General features: G+C 51.8%; 1 protein-coding gene across 2 annotated transcripts in view; it reads right to left on the reverse strand.

Moving 5' to 3' along the window:
* Positions 1-12,200, reverse strand: part of NFIC (nuclear factor I C) — a gene marked incomplete at its 5' end in the record, with an annotated part of 94,732 nt that extends 82,532 nt beyond the window's left edge. The window contains one exon of one of the 2 annotated variants that reach the window (XM_081092564.1): positions 11,989-12,200. In XM_081092564.1, coding sequence (XP_080948690.1) covers positions 11,989-12,084 — 96 coding nt within the window. The remainder of the gene's footprint in view (positions 1-11,988) is intronic. The other variant, XM_081092563.1, reaches the window with a different exon arrangement.
* Positions 12,201-23,418: the final 11,218 nt, after the last annotated feature.

Consider the following 23,418-nt stretch of genomic DNA (forward strand, 5'->3'; position numbering starts at 1 on the left):
GCCACCCGATTAAAGACCCAAATGGGAAAGATCAAAGGGGAACGTTAATCGAAGAAAGTGGAGAAGGGCTTTATGACTTGGGGGCGAGAAAGAACTGCTTAAACAAAACTTCTGAAGCACAAGCCCGAAGGTAAAAGATGTGTGAAATTGGTGGCATTGAAATTACAGATTTCTGTTCAATGAGAGAACAGGCTGGGGGTTGCCAGAGAGGAGGGAAGTTGGGAGACTGGGTGGAAAAGGTGAAGGGATTAAGAACTACAAATTGATAGCTACAAAGTACAGCACAGGGAATACAGTCAGTAATCCTACATAATAAAAGGAAACACTAACAGTGGAACAACTGAGAACAACTGGTTGCTATGATGCACACTGACCACCAGGGGGCAGACGCTCAATGCAGGAGCTGCCCCCTGGTGGTCAGTGTGCTCCCACAGGGGGAGCTCCGCTCAGCCACAAGCCAGGCTGACGGCTTGAGCGCAGTGGTGGTGGCGGGAGCCTCTCCTGGCTCCTTGGCTAAGCATGTCCAGCTGACAGCTTAGGCCTGCTCCCCACTGGCAGGTGGACAACGCCTGAGGGCTCCTGGGCTGCCAGAGGGCACAGCCCCTCCCTCCCCCAAGTGCGCGAATTATCATGCACCGGGCCTCTAGTATTGTAAGAACTATGTATGGGGCCAGGAGGCTACTGGAAATATCACGGGGAACGCTTTGTAAAGGATATGATTGTCTAACCACTATGCTGTGCACTGAAGCTAACACAAAATAATGTTGAATAAAAACTGCAATTGATTTTTGTTGTTGTTAATCCTCACCTGAGTTTTTCCATTGATTTTTAGAGAGAGTGGGAAGGAGGGGGGAGAGATAGAGAGAAACATTGATGTGAGAGAGACATATCGACTGGTTGCCGGGTACGTGCCCTTGGCTGGAATCAAACCCGTAACCCTTCAGTTCACAGGCTGATACTCTAGCCACTGAGCCAAACTGCCTAGGGCTAAAAACTGTAATTGGAAAATAAAATTTAAATTTAAAAGGATATATATATATATATATATATATATATATATGACCCTAACACATAACTAGGCTTCCATACTTATCTTAACAAGATTAATACCTTGGTGATTGTGCCCCCTTAATTACTTCCATTATTTATTTATTCATATGGCCAAATCTAGTAATGGTCAAACAGAGTTATTCTTAAGATGTTTGAAATATGTTTTTTAATTAGGTTTAAACTGAGAGAGGGCTCTATTTCTCTTTACAAACCATTTCATTGGCATGCCCAAGTTTATTATGTGTTTGTTTCTGTTTTGGTTAATCCTCACCTGAGGATATTTTTTCCATTGATTTTCAGAGAGCGTGGAAGGGATTGGGGGAGGGGGAGAGAGAGAGAGTGAGAGGAAGAGAGAGAGAAACATCTAGATAAGAGAAACACATCAATTGGTTGCCTCCCACACACACCCCGACCGGGGCTGGGGTTGAACCTGCAACTCAAACACCGGCCCCTGACCAGGAATTGAACCCGTGACCCTTTGGTGTGTGGGACAATGCTCCAATCACTGAGCCATGCAGGTTAGGGCTCTTTCTTTCTTTCTTTCTTTCTTTCTTTCTTTCTTTCTTTTTTTTTTTAAATGTATGTACTTACGTTGTTTTTCTTTTCCTGTTTAATTATCCCAACTTTCATGTCAAGCCAGTAACTGGAAGAGTGTTTATCTTGTCTTGTAAGTTGCACAATTAAAGTTCATTCTCACTGATTCTCAACAATAAAAAAAACATTTCTGTCCAAAGAAGGGCACCATGAACAGAGTGAATGGAGAGATGACAGGCTAGAGGACAGCAGGGCTGGTAGCTGGAGTTCACAACGAACTCTGGTCTAACTGAGTTTCAAGAAGCCCCAGTGGGACGTGTGCCCTGAAGGTGTGCTGGGCGCGACCCCGCTCCTCAGAACTATGGCAAGAAGATGGCACCACGAGAGCAAAGTGGGCAACGTGTGCGAACAGGCAGCTTTCAGCGGACAGAGGCCCAAAGACCACCCGGCTCAAGAAGCAACGCAGGCTCCCCACGTAATGCAAATTCGCACAGCCGCCAGGCATCGCTTCACACCCATCAGGGAGGCAGAAATGAGAAAGATAGATGATGCCAGTGTTCCGGGATGTGAGGACCTTGGAGTCCGTGTGTGTGTGTGTGTGTGTGTGTGTGTGTGTGAGAGAGAGAGAGAGAGAGAGAGAGAGAGAGAGAGAGAGAGAGAAAGAGAGAAAGAGGGAGAGGGAGAGAGAGAGAGAGAGAGAGAGAGAGAGAGAGAGAGAGAGAGAGTTTGGACCGTGGCAGCCCGCCTGGGGAGCAGTCTGTCACTACTAGTTGCCACAGATAGCTACACACCCGGCAGAAAGGCCGCATCTGTCCAGCAGAAGGCAGGCCCAGGAATATTCACAGAGGCTTCGTTCATAAAAACCTCAAACCAGAAACCACGTAAGTGCCCATCTATATTAGAACAGGTGCAAACACTAAGGCATATGCATGAGACGGAGCATTATACAGCGATGAGGAAGAACCACCCACGTTTATAACAACGTGTCATGAATCCAGTTGTGTCCCCTCAAAATTCCTATGTTGAAGCCCTAACCACCACGACCTCAGACTACGGCTGCATGTGGAGATGGGGTCTTCACAGAGGTGATCGAGCTAAACATGAGGTAGTTAGAGTGGGCCTTAGTCCAATACGACTGGTGCCCTTGTGAAAAGGGGGAATTAGGACAGAGGTGCCCGCACAGGGCGAATGCCACGTAATCACGTAGACAACCACGTGCAAGCCAAGGAGCGAGGCCTGGGTCCGATGCTCCCTCACGGCCTCAGAAGGAACCAGCCTTGCCGACACCTCGAGTTTGGACTTCCAGCCTCTAGAACTGTGTGACAGTCCATTTCAGTTGGTTAGGCCACCCCGTTTGTGGTCTGGGCTGCAGCAGCTCCAAGAAATGAACGCATTAGGTATAGCAAGCGATGGCCAAGGATCAACTCCAGTCTGTGGTGGTTACGTTGTATGTGTGCACTGGGCCAAGCCAGGGTGTCTAGCTATTTGGTCCAACACTCAGCTAGATGTGCAGGTGTTTTATGGGTGCAATTCACATTTACAATCGGTCGACTGTAAGTGAAGGAAACGGCCGTCTGCCACGTGGGTGGGCCTTGTCCGACCAGTCGGAGGACGTAAGAGCTAAACCCGAGCTTCCCTGGTGAAGGAGGAGTTGTGCCTCCAGGCTGTAACGTAGAAATACTGCCCGAGTGTCCAGCCTGCCCCCTGCCCTACAGATGTCAGACTTAAAACCACAACAGAGACTCTCACCTGAATTTTCAGTGTGCTGGCCTGTCCTACACATTTTGGGTTTGCCGGCCTCGTGTCTCTCTCTCTCTCTCTCTCTCTCTCTCTCTCATCTATCCACACATGCATCGCACATATATGTACACACACCCCCCTATTGGTTTCCTTTCTCTGGAGAAGCCTGACAAATACTCAGCCCACCACCTGCTTTTATAAATACAATTTTATTGGCGCACAGCCACACCCATTCACCACGTACCACCTTTACAGCCATAGCAGGAACATGTGCGCCCTGCTATAAAATGCACTTTTTGAAGAATGTGGAAATAAAGAAGACACGCACTGAACCCCGAAACGTTCATCGAAGGAGGGGAAGTAATGGAGAAAAGGGCTAGGAGTACTTAGGTGAATAAAACAACAGCAGCAGCAACAAAGTGGGCTGAGGAACAGGAGAAGGAAAACCTTCAGGAACGGGCGCACCAGAGATCAAAGCATGAAGGCGGGTCTCCCGCTCATGTGCTTCCCCCTAGCGGCACCGGTGAGCATCGCAGCCCCTGTCGGCTTACGTCACAGGTGGTTCGCCCATCAGAACAGCTAAAACTCAAGTCTGTTAGCGGTACAGTGGCTACGGCATGGATGTGCCCCGCTGTTGTTTTTAAATTGTGATCAAATATATGTAACCTAAAATTTACCATAGTAACCATCTTAGGTGCACAATTCAGCGGCACGAAGCACATTCTCATTGTGCAGCCATCACCACCACCCATTTGCAGATCCTTTTATCTTCCCAAACTGAAATTCTGTCCCCGCTCAGCACTGACTCCCCATCGCCCGCCCCCCGCTTCTGGCCCTCAGCATCCCGCTTTCTGTCTCTGAATCTGACTCCTCCGGGGACCTCATCTGAGTGGGGCACATGCTGCAGGACCTTAGAGGGCAGGAGGCAGAGGAGGGGCAGGACCTGACTTAGGTCTCACAGGTGCCTGTTGCAGCTTCAGGGAGGACAGACTGCAGGGGCCAGTGTGGGGGCGGGGGGCCAGGGCAGAAGGAGCTGTACCAGCCCAGGCACACAATGATGCTCTCAGGTCAACTTTTCTAGTTTCTGGGGCCTCAGGGACCCCATCACTACAATGAGATTGCAAGGCTTTGGTGACCAGACAGCCCTATGCCTGGCACATAGGAAATGCTCAGTAAATAGCAGTTTTCCTTGGATAGCTCATTTAATCTCCCCCCCTCCCCATCAGCCCTATGAGGAAGGGATTATTGTTAACCCTCTTTGACAGATACAAAAAACAAGGCACGGAGAGGGAACGTGACTTGCCCAAGGACACACAGCTGTTGAGTGGCCGAGTGGGTTCTTGCTCTTGCTCCCTGTGTATCTAGGAGGTGACGACTGCAGGTGGGCAGGGCATGTGCCCCTGAGAGTAAATGACTGGAAGACTTGACCTAGTCTGGGAGGGCTTCCTTGAAGGTGATGACATCGGAGCTGAGACTGAAAGATGACCCAGGTAAGTTGGGGGAGAAATAGCACCCCTGGCGGGAGGAATTCCGTGGGCAAAGGACCCGAGGGAGGACCCACAGGGATGCAGGGGCACAGGTGGGTCCGCCCGCAGAGCCCAGGGCCACCTTCTCCCTGAGCCTCCCACCAACCCCCACCACCAGGTGGCTCTCCCAGCAGCACTGTCTGCAGCCCCTCCCTCTCCCTTGCAGATTGGGTGGCTTGATGCTGACCCCCGCCCCCAGCACCCCAGCTGGTAACAATCCCCAGAAAGGGCTCATTAGGTGGCCCGCTGAAGCCGCCGATCACCAGCACACAGGGACTATTTTAATTTTCCACTGATTTGTCTGCGGTGGGCCCCCCAGAGCTGAGCCATGTGTGTGCAGCGGAACATCAAGTTCCAATGTCGGTTATGGGGAGTGGAAAGGACTTGGGCAGAGGAAAGGACTTGGGTGGGGAGACCTCTCTGAGAGAGAGTTATGGGGACAACTGGCATGGTTTCTGGGGCCCCCAAGTCTTCCCTGCCTAGCCTTGAAATGGGGGATTCCTGGCATTATGCTGGGCCCTTTGCCCTTCACACTCAGAGCAAGTACTTCTGTCTCAGCTCCATCCATCCATCCATCCATCCATAGGTCCATCCATTCATCTATCCATCATCTATCTGTCTATCCATCTTTCCATTCACCATCCCTCCCTCCCTCCCTCCCTCCACCATTCATCCCTCCATCCCTCCATCCCTCTACTATCCACCTATTCTTCCCTCCATTTCATTGACAAGCAGTTATAGATCACACAGGAGGCACCAGCACTCCTTTGGGCCCACTGGTCTTCTCCACATCTATCCAGCATCCCCCCAGCTCATCCCCAGGGGCCTTGAATTCAGAATCTTCCTCCTCAGACCCACTCCTCCCGTGTCCCCATCTCAGAGACAATTCTACCATCTCTCCCCATCCCTGAGGCAGCGACCCAACCATTGGCCTCATTTCCTCCCTCCCCCCGTCCCCACGGCCTGCCAGTCCCCACGTTCTGCCCACTCTCCCCCTGGGCCTTTCCCTGGCCTACTCGGTCTCACTCATGTCTCCTTTCCTTCCACCTGGATCATGGCTTCTATGGCCTCCTGGCCCCGTTCCCATTCCCGCACCTGCCCTGAGGTCTGCCTGTGCCACTCCTGCTCCACACACACCCCCTCCCCGGCTCCCGATTTCCCGGGGAGAAAGCCCCTGCTCCCTCGAATGCAGCCTGGCATCCAAGGACCATCATGGTCAGGTGTGGCACGTCTCTCACCTCCTCCCTCTCGTAGCTGTCACACCCAGCACCCTCCCCGCTCCGCACTTCTGAGCAGTCCGTCTCCAGGAAGCCAGCCGCTCCCTGCTTGTGACTTCCTCTCAGAGGACCAGGTGCCTCCGCCCGGCCATGTTCTTCAGCTCTCGCAGGCTTACAAGGACTCCAGCCGCAACGTTGGACAAAAGCTCCACATCATGAAAACCATGGACGCTTAGTGTGACACGAGGGTGTGACACACACTTCCGGGGTGACGCAACCCCCAGGATATCCTCCATCCGCAGGTTGCAAAGCCAGACGCTGCCGCCTGTGTGCACTCTGACCCCCAGGTGAGCGCAGAACCGTCATGCTACCTGCGACCTTGGACGAGGACCGCCCCTCTCTGGGCCTGTTTTCCCATCCCTCAGATGGCGGTAACAACAGTTCCTTCTCCAGAAGCTTGCGGGGAGGGGGGCATTTCCGCTGCCTGTGACGCCACTGGGTTACTCTCTGCGGTCACGGCTCAGCACGGTGTGTGGAAGCCATTTGCTGGGGGATCTTGGAAATGCTGTCGCTTTCTGAGCCGTGGCTCCCCTTCTCCGATGGCTCCTAGAGTGAGCACAGCCCGGCTCCACCCTCCTCCTGGAGGGAACGCCTCAAGGGCCTGCACACCCCGTGCTTGTCTGCCCTGGAGGAAACGGACCAGGAGAGGCTGGAGTCGGATCCGGAGGGACTTCCCGGAGGTGGAAGTGCTGGGAGCGCACTGGAGAGTGGGGGTCGGATGGGTGCCATCAGGATTCGGGTTCGTGTCAGGTTGAAGTGGGAGGCTGAGCCAGCTGGTGTTTTTTGCCTTCATCCATCCATCCATCTGTCCGTCCATCCATCCATCCATCCATCCATCTATCCATCCATCTGTCCATCCGTCCATCCATCCATCTGGCTGTCCATCCATCCATCCATCCATCCATCCATCCATCCATCCATCTGGCTGTCCATCCATCCATCCATCCGTCCGTCCGTCCGTCCGTCCGTCCATCCGTCCGTCCGTCCGTCCATCCGTCCATCCGTCCATCCGTCCATCCATCCATCTGTCTGTCCATCCATCCATCCATCCATCCATCCATCCATCCGTTCATCTGTCCATCCATCCATCCGTCCATCTGTCCGTCCATCCATCCATCCATCCGTCCATCCGTCCATCCACCGGTCACTCATTCGCTGAAAGAACTGCACTGCCGCCTTTACTGCGGGTTAGCGGTGAAGCCCCAAGCTCTGCAGCCAGGCGGTCTGGGTTTGGATCGCAGCTGCCTCTCCCCAGCTCTGTGGACAAGCCCATTTGCCACTCTGTGCCTCTGTTTCTCCATCTTAAAGAGGGGGCCATCGCAGTGACAATAACCTCATGTTGGCCTGTGGTCCTGCCCAGGCCCGCCCCCTGCACTGGGCCTGCTGTCTGTGTCTCCCCAACTCTCTTCTCGGGGCTCCCCGCCCTTCCCCTCCTCACCGCCGACATTCCCAGCCCGGGCGCTCCGGGGAAACATTCCGTGGTTTGCAGCAGACTGTCCGGCTCCTTGGAGCCTCAGATGTGGGCAGAGTGGGCGGCGGCCGGGCGGGCGCAGGCCGGGGGCTGGGGAGACTGTGCACCCCCGACCCCCCACTCCAGCACTGGGCACCCGGTGGGGGTGGCGGTGGGTGGCACTCACAGATGGGAAGAGGGACCTGCTTGGGCAGATGGGGGAGCCTCCCCCCTGCTCACAGCCCTCCCACGGCTCCCTAGTGCCCCTGGACTAAAACCCGAGTCCTCCCTGCAGCCCACAAAGCCCTGTCATCACCTCATCCTCTCTCCCCTTCGCTTACTCTGCTCCAGCCACATGGGCCTCCCTGCTGTTCCTCCACCATGCCAGGCACATCCTACCCCAGGGCCTTTGCATGTGCTGTTCTCTCTGCCGCCAGGCCTTTGGTTCATTGAGATCATGCAGGCTGCGATGTCACCTCCTCAGAGAGGCCTTCCCTGCCCAACCCACTTCCATCACCCTCTTCTAACTCTGCAGCCTTTCTCCCAGTTTGAAATTATCTCATGCATTTATTCATTTTCTCTTTTACTCTTCCCTGTGCTGGGCTGTGAGCCCGGGAAGGGCAGGGCTGGGTAGGCCTCATTCACCGCAGACACGTAACAAGCACTCACTGAATAGATGGAGCAACCATGGAAGTCCTCCTGGAATCTGACCACACTCTCTTCTGCTTTAGCTGCGTGAATTTCACACAGTTTCTATTCTGGGCACAGCCCTTAAGAGTTTGCAAGACACTTCCTCAGTCATCTGCTCATTGGATTTCCTACAAAGACCCTGTTTGGGGGGTAAGTTCTATTATCCATGACCCCACACTTTACAGATCAGGAAACTGAGGCACAGAAAGGTGGTGAGCTAACTTGCTCTTTGAACGAATGAACAGAGATTGAATGAACTTAGCTGCATCATGATTTTTAAGGACCTGACATGTTTTTGCCTTCCTCCTTGAAAATAAAATGATTAAACATTATCTTTCAGGGCTTCATTGGTATGCAGATGAATATAATCCAGGCTGGATTCCTTTCTATATATTCATTATATCATATTCATTGCTTTCTTCTGATTGTAAAAGAAGTAAAAATTAAAATGTTTATGAGGGCCCGGCTGCCGTGGCTCAGTGGTTGAGTGTCAACCTATGAACCAGGAGGTCACAGTTTAATTCGCAACCAGGGCACATGCCCTGGTTGCAGGCTCAATCCCCACTGTGAGTGTGTGTGTGTGCGTGTGTGTGTGTGTGGGGGGGCGGTGTGTGCAAGAGGAAGCCGATCAATGATTCTCTCTCATCACTGATATTTCTATCCCTCTCTCCCTCTCCCACTCCGAAATCAATAAAAACATATCTTTATAAAAAATATTTACGAGGACCCTGAAAGTCTCACAGACTCCCCTGTGGCTGTGGGAGGCGCTGAGTCTGTCTGGGATTTGGGGGCTGAGGCCGCAATCTCAGGCCCCTAACCTCTGTCCCCCATTCAGCCCCACATTTTAAATGCTGCCTGGACCCCTCAACCTCCTGGGGATCTCTGATGCTCTGACATAAAGGCACCTTTTGGGAATCACCTGGCTCACCCTACTTAAAAGCATGGGCTTCCCACCAGTTGAGGCTTGGCTGCTTCCGGTGATGATGACCTCATTACCTTTCAGCCAGTGGGGAGGAAGTCCTCATGGACCTGAACCGGCCCTGCAGAGGCTGCGCTCTGACCTCTGGGTCTGACAGACGCCTTCCTACCCTCATCAGCTTCCTGTGGCCTTCCTACCCTCATCAGCTTCCTGTGCTCAAGGGCAGCCCGGCTGGGAAGGTTTGAGACAAGTTCAGCTCTTGTGACTGGGGCTCCTTGTGGGTGGGGCTGGAACTGAGCCTTTGTGGGGAACCCAGAGGACCCAACGGGGAGCTGTGCCCAGAGAAAGGTCAGGAGGAACAGGGTTAATTGAACGGAATTCCTCTCCCAGGCATCTTCTTTTTTGAGCTAAAGCCCTGAGTCTCTAGTCCTTCCCCTGCAGGCTGCCGAGCCATGCTCTTTCCCCTTCCTGATATGCCCCAGGGTGACACCCGCTCCCGGCTGATCAGTGTGTCCATAGCCTCCCCTGTGTTGGCTTTTACCTCTATTTTTTTAAAAATATATTTTATTGATTTTTTACAGAGAGGAAGGAGAGAGATAGAGAGTTAGAAACATCGATGAGAGAGAAACATCGATCAGCTGCCTCCTGCACATCTTCTACTGGGGATGTGCCCGCAACCCAGGTACATGCCCTTGACCGGAATCAAACCTGGGACCTTTCAGTCCGCAGGCTGATGCTCTATCCACTGAGCCAAACCGGTTTCGGCGGCTTTTACCTCTATTGATAAGACCTCAAGTTTGCACAGAAACATTCTCCTTTTCTCAAATTGCCAGTTCTACTCGACTCTCCCAGGACCGTGGAGATGAGGGGTGGAAAGTGTTACCCTCACCTCTGACCCCAGCCTCTTCTCCCATCCCCAGCTCTGCCCTTTGCTTGCTGTGTGACTTTGAACTTCCAGTTGAAACACTAAGTCCCCACCATACTTCCTCTGAAACCCACCCACTTTTCTCCACCTCCAGGCGCCCATCATCGCTGGCCTGGACGCTGCCTCAGCCTTCCCCTGGTCTCCGCTGCCACGTCAGACCCAGACTATCCCTTCTCCCCGCAGAAGCCCCAGGGAGCTTTAGAAAATGTAAAACAGGTCCTGTCCCTCCTCTGCTCACAGCACTTCAGGGCACCCATCTCATGGGAGTAGAAGCCCACGACCACACAGTCCACAGGCCCTGCATGCCCTGTCCCCCCTTCTCCTTCATGCCCTCACCTCCTCCTTCCCTCACTCTGCTTCAGCTACATCGGCCTCGTCGTTGTTCCTCCAACATGCCAGGCATGGTCCTGCCTCAGGGCCTTTGCACATACTGTTCCCTCTGACTAGACCTCTTCCCCCTTCTCTTCTAGTGAATTCTGACATCTGCCAGGTCTCAGATCAAATGTCACCTCCTCAGTGAAGCCCTCCTTGACTGCCCAGTCTCAAAGCCCCCCAGCTTCTTATAAACCCTTACACAATCATAACTAACTCCTACTTTGTGCACTGATATTTTTATTTTCTGTTTCTTCCACTGGAACATCAGCCCCAAGAGGACAGGAATCTTTGTCTGGGTCACTGCTGTGTTCCCGGCATGAGAACAGGAGACACACAATGAAGCCCTGAAGACACAATAGGCCGAAAGAGTGAAAAAGGAAAACAACTCATGAGACCCCCCCCGGGTGTGGGGAAAATCTCTGTTCTCATGGACCCTGAGGCCTCAATACTCCGAGACTGGGGGAACAACTCCCACTGTCCCCAACATGGGTTCGCCTGCATCAGGTGAACCCAAGAAACAGAAGCAGCTAGGAGGGGGTCACAGAAGGTCATAGGTGCTGTCTCCCAGCCTGAGGCCTCAGGGACTCACAGAGCACTGGCCACGAAGCCCAAGACATTCAGGCCCCACACCATGTCCCCGATAGGAAACCAAAGGCCAGAGAGGGTAAGTCACTGGCCCAAGGTCACACAGCACACCCAGGTTCAAACCTGAAATGTGTGATCTAGAATCATGTTGATAGATTTCAGAGTTCTACTATGGGCGACAGGCCAGTTCCTGGGTGGACAGGTGGATGGACAGCAGGGCAGACAAGAATGCATTGGCCTAATGGCCTCATGCTGGCCTGAGAGACACTGGACGGCCAGCCCCAGGCCCATGGCTTGCACTGCTTCTGGCTTCTCCCCTCCCTGGCTGGGTCCTGGAAGCTTCTGGAAGGGTGCTAAATCTTAGGGGTGGATGCTGCAGGGTGCCCACTGCCTCCCTAAGGTCGGAAGCAAAGAAATGGCCAAGGCCCCGCAGCAGCTCAGACCCCGAGCCTCCTGCCTCCTGGGTGCTCCCTAGCACCCCCCAGCCCCCCAGACCTCGCTGCACTCACAACTTCCCATCGCAGGCCCTGGGGCCACAGGAGTCTCCGTGACGCCATTGCAAGGTCTCGGGGTCCAGCCAACTCACTGCCAATCTCCCAGGAAAGCGGCCGCCGTGGCGCCCTCCCCGCCATGGAAACTCGGACGCAAAATCGCATCTGGGGAGTCTCGGCCACGCTTTCAAGTGCGAGACTCAGGCATGGCTTTCTCTTCATTGTCTGGTCTCGGTTTCCCCACTTCTGCCCACCTTCCCCATTGCCAAAGGCTCTGGGCAGGGTCACTGCTGCTGCCAACCACACCGGACACCCCAGCACCGGTGCCCACACATCTGAGAACCCCCTGGCTGCCCGCTGTCCCCTCCTGCCCCTGTCACGGCCGCCTGAGACCCCCCTCAGTGCCGGGGGCACCTCCCCACTCACCATCCACCACATTTTGGCCGTCATGTCGTAGCAGAGCTGCCATTTGACCGAGGTCTCTCCAGGTTTGCTGGACACCGGGGCCCCGGGCACCTCCATGCTTGCAGGGAGGGGGAGGCCGGCCCCACGCCGCCTTATTCAGACAGAAGCAGGGGCTGGGCCGGCTGCCTGGGGTGCAGGGCGCCAGCTTCCATGGCCCTGGGCAAGGGGGCTTTCTTCGGAGAGACGGAAGAGGGTTCAGAGCCGGAGATCATAGGGAGAGAGAGAGAGAGAGAGAGAGAGAGAGAGAGAGAGAGAGGAGAGAGAGGCGGAGGAATGGAGATACGTTAATCTGAGACACACCAGGCCACCAGTCTCATGCAAGTGGCCACCCACAGCCCCAGGAGGCTGTAGAAGGCCGTGTGTGTGTGTGTGTGTGTGTGTGTGTGTGTGTGTGTGTGTGTCGGCAGGCAGTGTGATCATACCAAAGCATGGATTTGTGAATGAGACTCTGATTGGGAAGACATCCACCCCCTCCAGCCCCAGAGGAGTGTGGCTTGCCCCATCTACCTTACCCCCCACATCTACCTTACCGTCCCCCCCGCCTCCCCGCCGCCTATTTGCCTCCCCATCAACTCCATCAGGAAAGAAGCCTGGGGCTGAGACCCACCCAGGACCCTGTCCTGGATGCCAGATGGGGAGGGCACCCCTAACACTCCCCGAGGCCGTGCTAGCTCCGGGCGGGGCCCTGGAGTCATGGGGCAGTAACAGGTGTGTGTTGAGAGATGAGAAAGGGGCTCTCAGTGTCCGAAGAGGGCCAGGGGCAAGGACCTGGACGGGGAAGGAGATGGGTGTTGGGTTCTGGCCGTGTGAGCGTGGACAAGTCACTGTGCCTCTCCGGGTTTCACTCCTCCGACCTTGAACATGGCAGATAATCACCAAGAACCGTGGAGAGGTGAGGGGTGGACATGAGACAAACCAGAAAGCCCACCGAAGGGGCTAGAACTGCCATGATTTTCTTTTCTTTCTTTCCTTCTCCCAGTCTCTGAGCAGAGGCAAGCCAGAGGGATTCTTTGGTTTTCCTGTTCTAATCCTCACTGTGCTTGAGGGTGTGCGGAGTGTGTGTCCAAGCGAGATGGAAGGGGCCGGTCACTGCTCTCTGTGGGTGGGGTGTCCTGGCCCCACACTGACAGTAGGAGGCACTGAAGATGGACAGCAGGAGAACTTGCGCGCAAGGGGCTGCCCATGAACTTGAAAGGCCACGACGGGGTCCGGCTGGAAAGCTTTTGGCCGCTGCTTTTCCCTGTGGCCTTGCAGGCGATGAATTAGGAGTGGACGGAGGGAGCGGGAGAGGTTGAGCAGCAGGTGCTGGACGTAACTGTGGACCGAGGCCGATCCCCATGGAATTGGGAATGAGGACAGAGTGGCAGGTGGCAGTGCGGCCACCACAGGCTTGTCCCTTTCCTGTGTCCCACAACCACCAGGAGGAACCTTCTTTTTTTTTTTTTTTTTTAAATATATTTTATTGATATTTTTACAGAGAGGAAGGGAGAGAGATAGAGAGTTAGAAACATTGATGAGAGAGAAACATCGATCAGCTGCCTCCTGCACATCTCCTACTGGGGATGTGCCCGCAACCCAGGTACATGCCCTTGACAGGAATCGAACCTGGGACCTTTCAGTCCACAGACCGACGCTCTATCCACTGAGCCAAACCGGTTTCGGCAAGGAACCTTCTTAAAACACACTTCTCACCAGTTCCCTCTCCGGCTTGATCCCACTGTCGGCAGGTGAAGGGCCGCACTGGGACTGCGGCTGGGTCCCCCCCCCCCCCCCCCCCGCCACATCCTCTCTGCCTGGCACACCCTTCCTCTTCCAGCACCTGGAAACTCCTATTCGTCCTTTAAAACCCAGCCCAGTATGCCCCACCCACCCCCAGAGTGAGAAAGAGAGTTAGATAGAGATAAAGGCAAACAGATACAGAGACAAAGAGACAGAGAGAGCGGGAGAGAGAGTGAGAGGAGAGGGTTAGAGAGAGACACCCAGCCACACCCCATCCATTGGCTGGGTCACACACTCTTAACCCCCACCCAAGACGCTTGGATTATCAACCATATTTTCCTTGAGAAAAAGATACCTGTGTGACACGCCCCCTCCTGGCCCCAGGCCCCAGCCCTGAGTACACGAGGGCTCCTGGAGGACAGGCCCCAGGTCGGAGCCCTCCCTGGAACTCCCAGTCACCCCGGACAGGACTGCGCACACACAGGCTCCAATGATCACTGACAAAGCGTGTGCATTAAACCCCGTTATCTGAATCATCCTTATTAACATAAACCATTGATTGATCAGCTACTATGCACCAGGTGCACAATCACATCGAACCCTCCCAAAAGCCATGTGAGGTCAATACTTCGATTATTCCTCTTTCACAGATAGGGAAACGGAGGCTCAGAGACGTTTAGTCAGGAGCCGAGGGACACACGGTAAGTAGAATTCACCCTGTGACGCAGGGGTGCCAAATAGTCACCAGCTCCCTCTCCCCTCCTACAGGTCTCAGCTTGGATGAAGCCCTCCTATGGAAGCTGCTGTGACCCCCTGTTCAAAATTGCTCCTCCTCCCCCAGCACTCTCATACCCTCCAGCTTTAGTTTATTTGTTACTATTATTTATTTCTTGCCTGTGTCCCCAGTGGAGTGTCAGCTTTTGTCTGTCCTATTCACTGCTTTGGCCTCAGTACCCAGAACAGTCCATGGCAGAGTAGGCACTCAGTAATATGTCTTGAATGAATGAACGAATGAATGAATAACGGGTCCAGGGTTTTGCAAACATTGGCATTTCCTGCTGACTTTCACAAAAGGCATTCACATCTTGGCATACAAGATGCAGGTCTGGCAAGGGGGTGGGGAGGGGCAAGAAGCCAGGCATTACTCCCATGGCCGGAGTTGGGCTACGCCTTGGCCATCTCTCGCAGTTGAGGCCTGGGGAGCCCAGCCCAGCGGACGCGGTTCGCCCACATGGAGGCCCCCGCCCCATAACTATAATTTGCCTCAGTACCTTGTGGTCTAGGAGACAATTACCCCACAGATGTGCGGTTGGAGTGAGGCATTCAGATGGCGGGTCAGAGCCTGGGCCTTGGCGGAAGGCAGATGTGGGAGGCAGCCTTCAAAAGGGAAAGAAGGGAGGGAGAGGGAGGGAGGGAGGGGGAGAGGGAGAGAGAGAGAGAGAGAGAGAGAGAGAGAGAGAGAGAGAGAGAGGGCTACCCTGAGAGATAGAGACAGAGGAGAATGAAATTGACAGCGACAGAGAGAGAGAGAGTGGCAGGAGAGTGGGAAACAGAGAGACGAAGGAGAGAGAGACAGACACACAGAGAGAAACTACACACAGAAACGAAGACAAAAAACAGAGAGAAAGAGAGGGAGAATGGGAAAGAGCGGGAAGGAGGAAGAGAAAGAGAGAGACATACATTAGAAGAGATAAACAGAGATAGACAGAGACATACACACAGAGATAAAGACAGACACAAAGAGGGACAGAGAGACGCAAAGAGGATGAGAGGGAGACAGAGGCAGGGAGGGACAGAGAGACAGACTGAGACAGAGAGACAGAGACACACAGAGAGACAGAGACACACAGAGAGACAGAACAAGAAAGACCAAGAGACCAGCCATACTCCAGCCAATGGTGCAGGTTGTGGAGCTTCTGGGCCACGTGCCCTACACTCCCACCAGAGAGGCCTGGTTTATCAGCTGCATTTTCCACTCAAGGAAACAGACCCCTGAGGGACAGCCCAATGCTCAAACTTCCAACAGCAGCTGTGCTGGGCCAGGGCCTGGATTGTGTGAGGGCTCCCTAGCTCCTCCACCGGGTCTCATCTCCCAATAACAAGGGCTGAGGACCCAGGTCCACTCTGTGTCTCAGTTTCTCCAGCTTTGAAATGATGAGGCTAGATAGGGAAGTCTCTCTCAATCTTCTGTAACACTCAGACCACCATCCCCATTTTGTCTGTGCCCAGGTATTACTTTTATTTTGATTGAACCATTTATATGAAGAGTCTTGGATGTATTTAAAGAGAAAAGTACAACTATAGGCTAATATGAGTCAAGGTCAGCTGTAAAGATAAATGCAACAAGAACCTCCTCAATCTTATCCAACTCTTCCCAGAGATCAAGCCTGAAGCCTGCTCTTTTTGTTAAAAAGATACTCAAGAATTATAGAGGTGTCACAGACAGGTGAAGAGAACCCAAGGGCTGTGGGACAAGATTAAATAATCTACACTAATAAAAGAGAAACATGCAAATTGGTGTCACTCCGCTACGCCCACCAGCCAACCAGAGTGACTATGCAAATTAACCCAACAAAGATGGTGGTTAATTTGCATAGGCAGGCACAGAGCAAAGACTGAAGGTTACGACTGGACTGAAGACTGAAGACTGCGGCCGGACCAAAGGCCTGGGTCCCGGGTGCCGGAGGATAACCGGTGCCAGCAGCCAGGGGAAGGAAGGCCTGTTGCGCGAATCTTGGTGCAACGGGCTTCTAATCTAACATACGTGTAGTAAGAATCCCAGAAGGAGAAGAAAGAGAGCAGAATATTTTAAGAGAGAATGGCCAATTCCAAAATTAAAGACATTAAGTAACAGATCCAGGAAGTTCAGAAAATACCAAACAGAACAAAAATCACCCCAAACACATACCAGATTATAATATTCAAAATGCAGAAAATTAAAGAGAAAAAGAAAATTCTTGAAAGCAGCCAGAAAAAAAAAAAGATGTTACACAGAGGAACAAAGACAAGAATAATAGCAGACTTCTCATCAGAAATGGTGCAAGCAAGGAGACAATGGAGTAACATGTTCAAAGTGCTGGTAGGAAAAGACTCTCAACCCAGAATTTTATACCCAGTGAAAATGTCATTAGAAAATGGAGAAATGAAGTTTTTTTCAGCAAACAAAAGCTGAGAAAATTTATGATTAGCAAGACACCAATTTTAAATAAAAGGTATAGATAAGTTACAAGTAAAAGGATGGGGGACATATATCAAGGTAATACTAATTTTAAAAATGCTGGAATGGATACATTAAAATCAGACAAAGCAATTGAGTGTTGGCTGTAATTGAAAATTAAAAAAAAAAAAGACAAAGCAGACATTACAGCAAGGGACATATAATGATAAAGGAATGTGTATGCATCTAACCATGTACAATTCAGCAACATACAATCAAAATACATAAAGCTGACACTGATAGAACTTAAAGTAGAAACTGGCAAATCTGCAATTATACTTGAAGACTCCAACAACTATTCTTTCAGCAACTGATGGAAAAAGTAGACAGAAAATCTGCAAGGATATAGAAGACCTGAACAACACTACAGAGCAACTTGAAATGACATTTATAGATTACTCCATCCAACAACAGTAGAGTATATATTTCTAAAAAGTGACCATGGATCATTCACCAAGATAGACCATACTCTTTAATCATATTCACCGAGATAGGCCATAAAACAAACCTTAATAAATGTAAGAAAATTCAAATCACCCAAATTATGTTCTCGGACCATAACAAAATTAATTGAGGTATTAAATACAATAAGATACATGAAAAACTCCAAATATTTGAAAATTAAACAGCAAAGTTCTTAATAACCTATTTCAAAGAATAAAATCTTTGCAATCTGAGAAAATGCTTTTAATTCAATGAAAATGGCAACATATCAAACTTTGTGAGATGTAACTAAAACAGTGCTTAGAAAAAAACTACAGCTTTTAGTATTATTTACATTATATTTCATATATGTAATTCATATAAATGATTATGTTATAGCATTTTATATTCTTTATATTGTATATAATGTACATGTTTATGTTATAAATTGTGTGAATGTACTTTAGTGACACTGAGCTGTATGCCTAAAAATGATTAAAATGGTAAATTTTATGCTTCATGTATTTTACCACAATTGAAAAAAACACAAGGGTGGGGGAAATAAACAGACCATGGGAGGGACATTATCACCTTTACCAAATTCGATTGGTTAGAGCAAGTCCTGCACACACTCAAGGGGAGGGGCTAATGTAAGGGCAGTGCCGGACAGGTGTCATGTAGTTTGCAGTCCACAGCACTCCTCTGAATCCCACCAACCTTCCCAGCTCAGGACCATCTCTCTGACCCTCAAGCCCCACATATTTTGCCCATCGGGCTGCCAGCTGGATCTTATCTTCCTGCAATTGAACGACTTGATTCGCGCTCATGCCCTTCCTGTAGCCTGGAGTGGCCTCCTCTGACCTTCAACCTTCCTCACCACCCTTCCAGCCTCCACCCAAATGCCACCTTTCCCTGGAACCTTCCCATGACCACCAGAGGACACTCTCAAGTGGTCTGGATTTGCTCAGGCAAATCCTTTCCTCTTTTTAAATTTCCCATCTGCACAGTGGGTCCAATGACGATCTCTTTGCAGCTTTGATGTGATATTTAATGTGATGTCAGATGTCCTCAAATCAGGGCTCTAGGGATGAGATATTTATCCATTCATTCATCAGACTTTTACTGAGCACCTGCTGTATGCCAAGTCCTGTACTGAGCTCTGGGAAACATAATAAGACCAAGGCAGACCCCAATCCTGCCCTCCGGGAGCCCACAGTATGCTGAAGGAGGTGGACATGATGTATATAATTATATACATTCATGTTTAAATGACAAAGGTGACAGATTCTGGGGAGCCCTGGCCTCATCTAAGCCACACCCTTGCTTGCTAGAAGCCAGCACAAGCATCTTTTTACCTCGTATCCCCTGCAGCATTCTCTCCACAGCCAGGGGAAGACTTAAAAATGCAGCTGTGCTCTGGCCAGTTTTCCCAGGGGTTTGAGCATTGGCCCAAGGGCTGAAGGGTCATGGGTTTGATGCTCAGTTAACCTTGGTTGCATGTTCGATCCCCAGCCCTGGTCAGGGCATGAGGGAGGTAACCAATTGATGTGTCTCTCTCCTATTAATGTCTCTGTCTCTGCCTCTCTCCTCCTGCCCCCTCCCTTCCACTCTTTCTAAAAATCAATATAAAACACACCCTCACTTCTCGGGTGAGGATTTTTAAAAATGCAGATGTGATTGTCTGACCTCTACCCCATATAAAACCCTCCCGTGGCTCTCTATCGCCTTTCGGATTGAGATCAATGTCCTCACTGGGTCTCTGGGGCCTGTGACGCCTCATAGTTAGTCCTCTGCTAACTCCTCCCACTCCCACTCTCCGACCAGGATACCCATGTGAGTGAGAAGGAGGTTTTGCAGGTGAGTATCTGCGGGAGGAGGGTTCCAGGCAAAGGGCACAGCCATGCAAAGGTCCTGGGGCAGCACCATGCCTTGCATGTTAGCAGAAAGGTAAGGAGGCCTGTGTGGCTGGAGCAGAGGGAGCGAGTGGGAGAAAGGGAGAGATGAGGGCTGGGAGGAGACAGGGCAGGCTGTGCAGCGCCTGGCAGGGGGCGGAGGGGAGGACTTGGGCTTTTACCCCCAGGGAGGGGGCAGCTCTGGAGGGCTGTGGGCAGAGGGGCAGAAGAGGTTGCTCACACGCGCTCTCTGGTGGCTGCTTCAGGGAGAATGGACCAAAGGTGGTGCGAGGAGGGGACCCTGGGGACCAGAATGGAGGACTGTACAGGTGTAGGTGGGAAGTGATGGTGCTGGACCAGGTGGAGGCAGAGGAGTGCCGAGAAGTGGTCTGATCCAGGACAGAATTTTGAAGGCAAAGGCAACAGGACTTGCCAATAGATTGGATATGGAGTGAGCAAGAAAGAAAGGTGCTGTTTGGCCCCAGCACCTGGAAGGATGGGACTGCCATCTGCTGCGATGAAGACGATGTGGAGGAGCAGGACTGGGGACTGGAACAGTTTTGATCTGAGTGACATCTGCTTGGAGGTGTCAGGTGGGTTCATAGATTTAGGTCTGGGCTCATTGGAGGCTTCGATAGGGGGCAGACAGGCAGGGAAAGGTTAGGCCCTTGTCCCCGTGGGCGGGCCGAGGGCTCAGGGGTCTCTTCTGGACCCTGTCCCCAGAACCGCCTATATAACCACCCACCCACCCACACAGCAACCCTCAGTCCGGACCCTGGAGCTGTCCGCGACCCCCAGTGCTGAAATTCCAGCTCTCCGCTGCAACCTGGCAGGCGCATCCCTGCACTTCACCCAGGATGGCAAAGCGGTTCGGTGCCATTAGTCTGAGCTGGTTTCTATCCCTGGCACACCCCAACCTGCATTACACAGACCTCCCCAAAGAGAAGCAGGTATGTGTCCCTATCAGTTGGTTCCAAACTTCCTTTTCTATGGGGAAGTTTGGAACCGACTTACCGTTCACTGCTCCTTTAAGGACCACTGAGTGCGTCACTCCTGACGTCACAATCACCCAAGCTCTGAAGTCAAGTCCGACTTCAGATTGTAGATTGGCTGATGGTCTGATGAATATGTAGATCGCCCTCACTCCAACTTGTTCTGATAGGCGTGGAGAAAGGGGACAGAGAGGAGGTGGGCCTTGGGGCAGGATTCTGGGTCGGTGGGGGAAGGATGGTCAGGGAATAGTGTGCATTTTGTTCCTGGCTGTGTCTCTAATACCTACCACAGCACCTGGCACAGGGCATGCACTCAATAAATGCTTGTTGACAAGGCTGTTAATCTGTGTGCATTAATTAATTTCCCTGGTTGTTGCAACAAACCCGGATGGTGCATACCATCACAAGCCCCATTTTACATACGAGGAAACGGAGGCTCAGAGAAAGAATGAGATTGCTCAGGGGCAGGCAGACGTCGAATCACTCAGCAAATATTGAGAACCCAGAGGTGAGCATGTCGCCTAGGCCTCATGTCCGATTTCAATCTCAGTTTGACCACCACATGCCCTGCTTCCATCCTCTGTGCAGCCTTGAGGCCAACCAGGCTGAAGGCCCTCCATTCTGTGACTAGGCCCCGAATAATTCCTACCTCTGTACCTTGCAGTGCTGTTCCCAGTGCCTGAAAGATCACACGTGCCTCCATCGCACAACTCCAGGAGTAGGGGCGTGGGGAGGAGAGCGTTCCGTCTACATTCAATCTGGAGAGAGAAGGGGAGAGAAGCGAGGTGGGGCCGGCTTTAAGGGACGAGCTAAGAAATTCGCACAGGGTAGCTTTTGTGTCCCAGGAGAGAGCCTAGAATCGCCCTCACTACCTCACCCAGCTGCGCAGCATGAGAGCTCAATAGTGCTTGTGGCATTTCCAATGAAGGGTCCAACAGGAAACGAAGGTGTGGGTCTCTGCTGGCCCCTGCTGGTGGTTAGGGGTGAAGCCTCTGGACAGGACACCTTTTACTTTTCAAAGGGATTATTCTGACGCTTCTGAGGTCTCCTCTGGGCTTTGGAACTATTACCTGTCACAAGAACCCTCAGAAGTGTGTACCCTATTAGCCTCATTTCCCAGAAGGCGGGGGCTGGAGGGGAAGGAGGACTGAGCTGCAGAGAGATTGGCCACTGGTCTGATGAACGTCATAACCGGCATTCAAATCCTGGGCAGTCAGCCTCCAGACTTAACCACTGTGCTTTTAGGACATTTAGCAAGCAGCTGCTCTGTGCGGGACTCTAGGGAATAGAAAAGTAAATAAGACACAGCAGACACGGATGACATGCTATTTTAGTTGCTATAGCTTCATAATGTGCCTTCGTGTTTTATAGAGTAGCATGGCATAGAGGTTAAGTGGGCAGGCTCCCCATCTGTGAACTAGACCCTAACTCCTAGGACTGCTGTGGTGATTAAATGAGATAAGACACACTGGGAACTATGTCTGGCACTTAGGAGGTGCTCAATAAACAGCCATTCATTTGGGCACATTCTAGTTTTGTTTCCCTTACTCTCCCAATTATCCACATGAGTTTGAGAACCAGTTTGTCCAGTTTCGTACAAACTACTGTGGGAATCTGAACTGGGCAGAAATTCAAGGCTCATCCAGGAGAGCTGACCCTTTAAAATCGTGAGTTGCCCTGGGTACCATCATTGTCCAGTTCACTACTTTTTCTTTTATGCCTTTCATGAAAATGTTACCATGTTCTCCAGGTTTTCCTGAGATATATTTCAGGCACTTGGTAGGTTTTGTGGTTATAGTTTATGAGGTTTTGCTGATATGCAGGTTATCATCTATACTAATAAAAGGGTAATATGCTAATTAGACCAGACATCTTCTGGACGTCCTTCCAGACAAAGCCATGGTGGCAGGGGCTGAGGCAGAGGTGGTTAGGGGCGATCAGGCAGGCAGGGGAGGGCAGTTAGGGGTAATCAGGCCAGCAGGGGAGGGCAGTTAGGGGCAATCAGGCCAGCAGGGGAGGGCAGTTAGGGGCGATCAGGCCAGCAGGGGAGGGCAGTTAGGAGTGATCAGGCTGGCAGAGGAGGGCAGTTAGGAGTGATCAGGCTGGCAGGGGAGGGCAGTTAGGGGCAATCAGGCCAGCAGGGGAGGGCAGTTAGGAGTGATCAGGCCAGCAGAGGAGCAGTTGGGGGCATCGGGCCAGCAGGCAGAGGCGGTTAGGGGCGATCAGGCAGGCAGGCAGGCAGGCAGGCAGGAGAGTGGTAAGGAGCCAGAGGTCCCAGATTGTGAGAGGGATGTCCGACTGCTGGTTTAGGCCCAATCCCGGGATCACGCCCTCTCATTCTTATAAGCATACACGTGGCCCCAGAGAGAATGTATACTAAATTGGCAGTCAGACATCCCCTGAGGGGTCCCAGATTGGACAGGGTGCAGGCTGGGCTGAGGGACCCGCCCCCCATGCACGAATTTTGTGCACCAGGCCTCTAGTCTATAATAATAAAAGTATAATATGCTAATTGGACTGAATAGCTGAACAACAACCTTCTGAACGTCCTTCCGGACAACCTTCCAGACGAAGCCGTGGTTGTGAGGGCCGAGCCCCTTGCATGAATTTTGTACATTGGGCCTCTAGTTGCTGCATAATGAATTACCTTAAAACTTAGTGAGTTAAAACATTTATCTCATAGTGTCTGTGGGCAGGAATCCAGGAATACTTAGCTTGGTTCTCTTCTTTAGGGTCTCTCACAGACTGCAATCAAGGTGTTAGCTGGGCTGGGGTCTCTTCTGAAGGCCGAACTGGGAAAGGCTCCACTTCCAAGCTCATGTGGTTGTTGGTCGGACTCAGTTCCTGACTGGCTGTTGGCCCTTGTTACACAGGCCTCTCCACAGGGCAGTGGGGGCGGTTGTGTTAAATGTAGGCACTTTCCCCCAAATACCTCTCATACCTGCCTTTTCCATTCATCTTTTGAAAATGTATTTAAAATAAATTCTTAATTTCTTAAATAATACCTGAATATATTTAGGTAGACCTTGTAAAGATTGCAGCACTGCTTCATCCTGGCCCCCAGCTCCTCACTCTGCAAAACCAGCACCTTCCTTCTGGTGAAGAGACTTCTAGCCCTTCCCTCTCTTTCTTTTTTTAATATATACAT

This window comes from Myotis nattereri (assembly GCF_964212035.1).
Source record: "Myotis nattereri genome assembly, chromosome: 5".
Classification (NCBI taxonomy): Eukaryota; Metazoa; Chordata; class Mammalia; order Chiroptera; family Vespertilionidae; genus Myotis; species Myotis nattereri.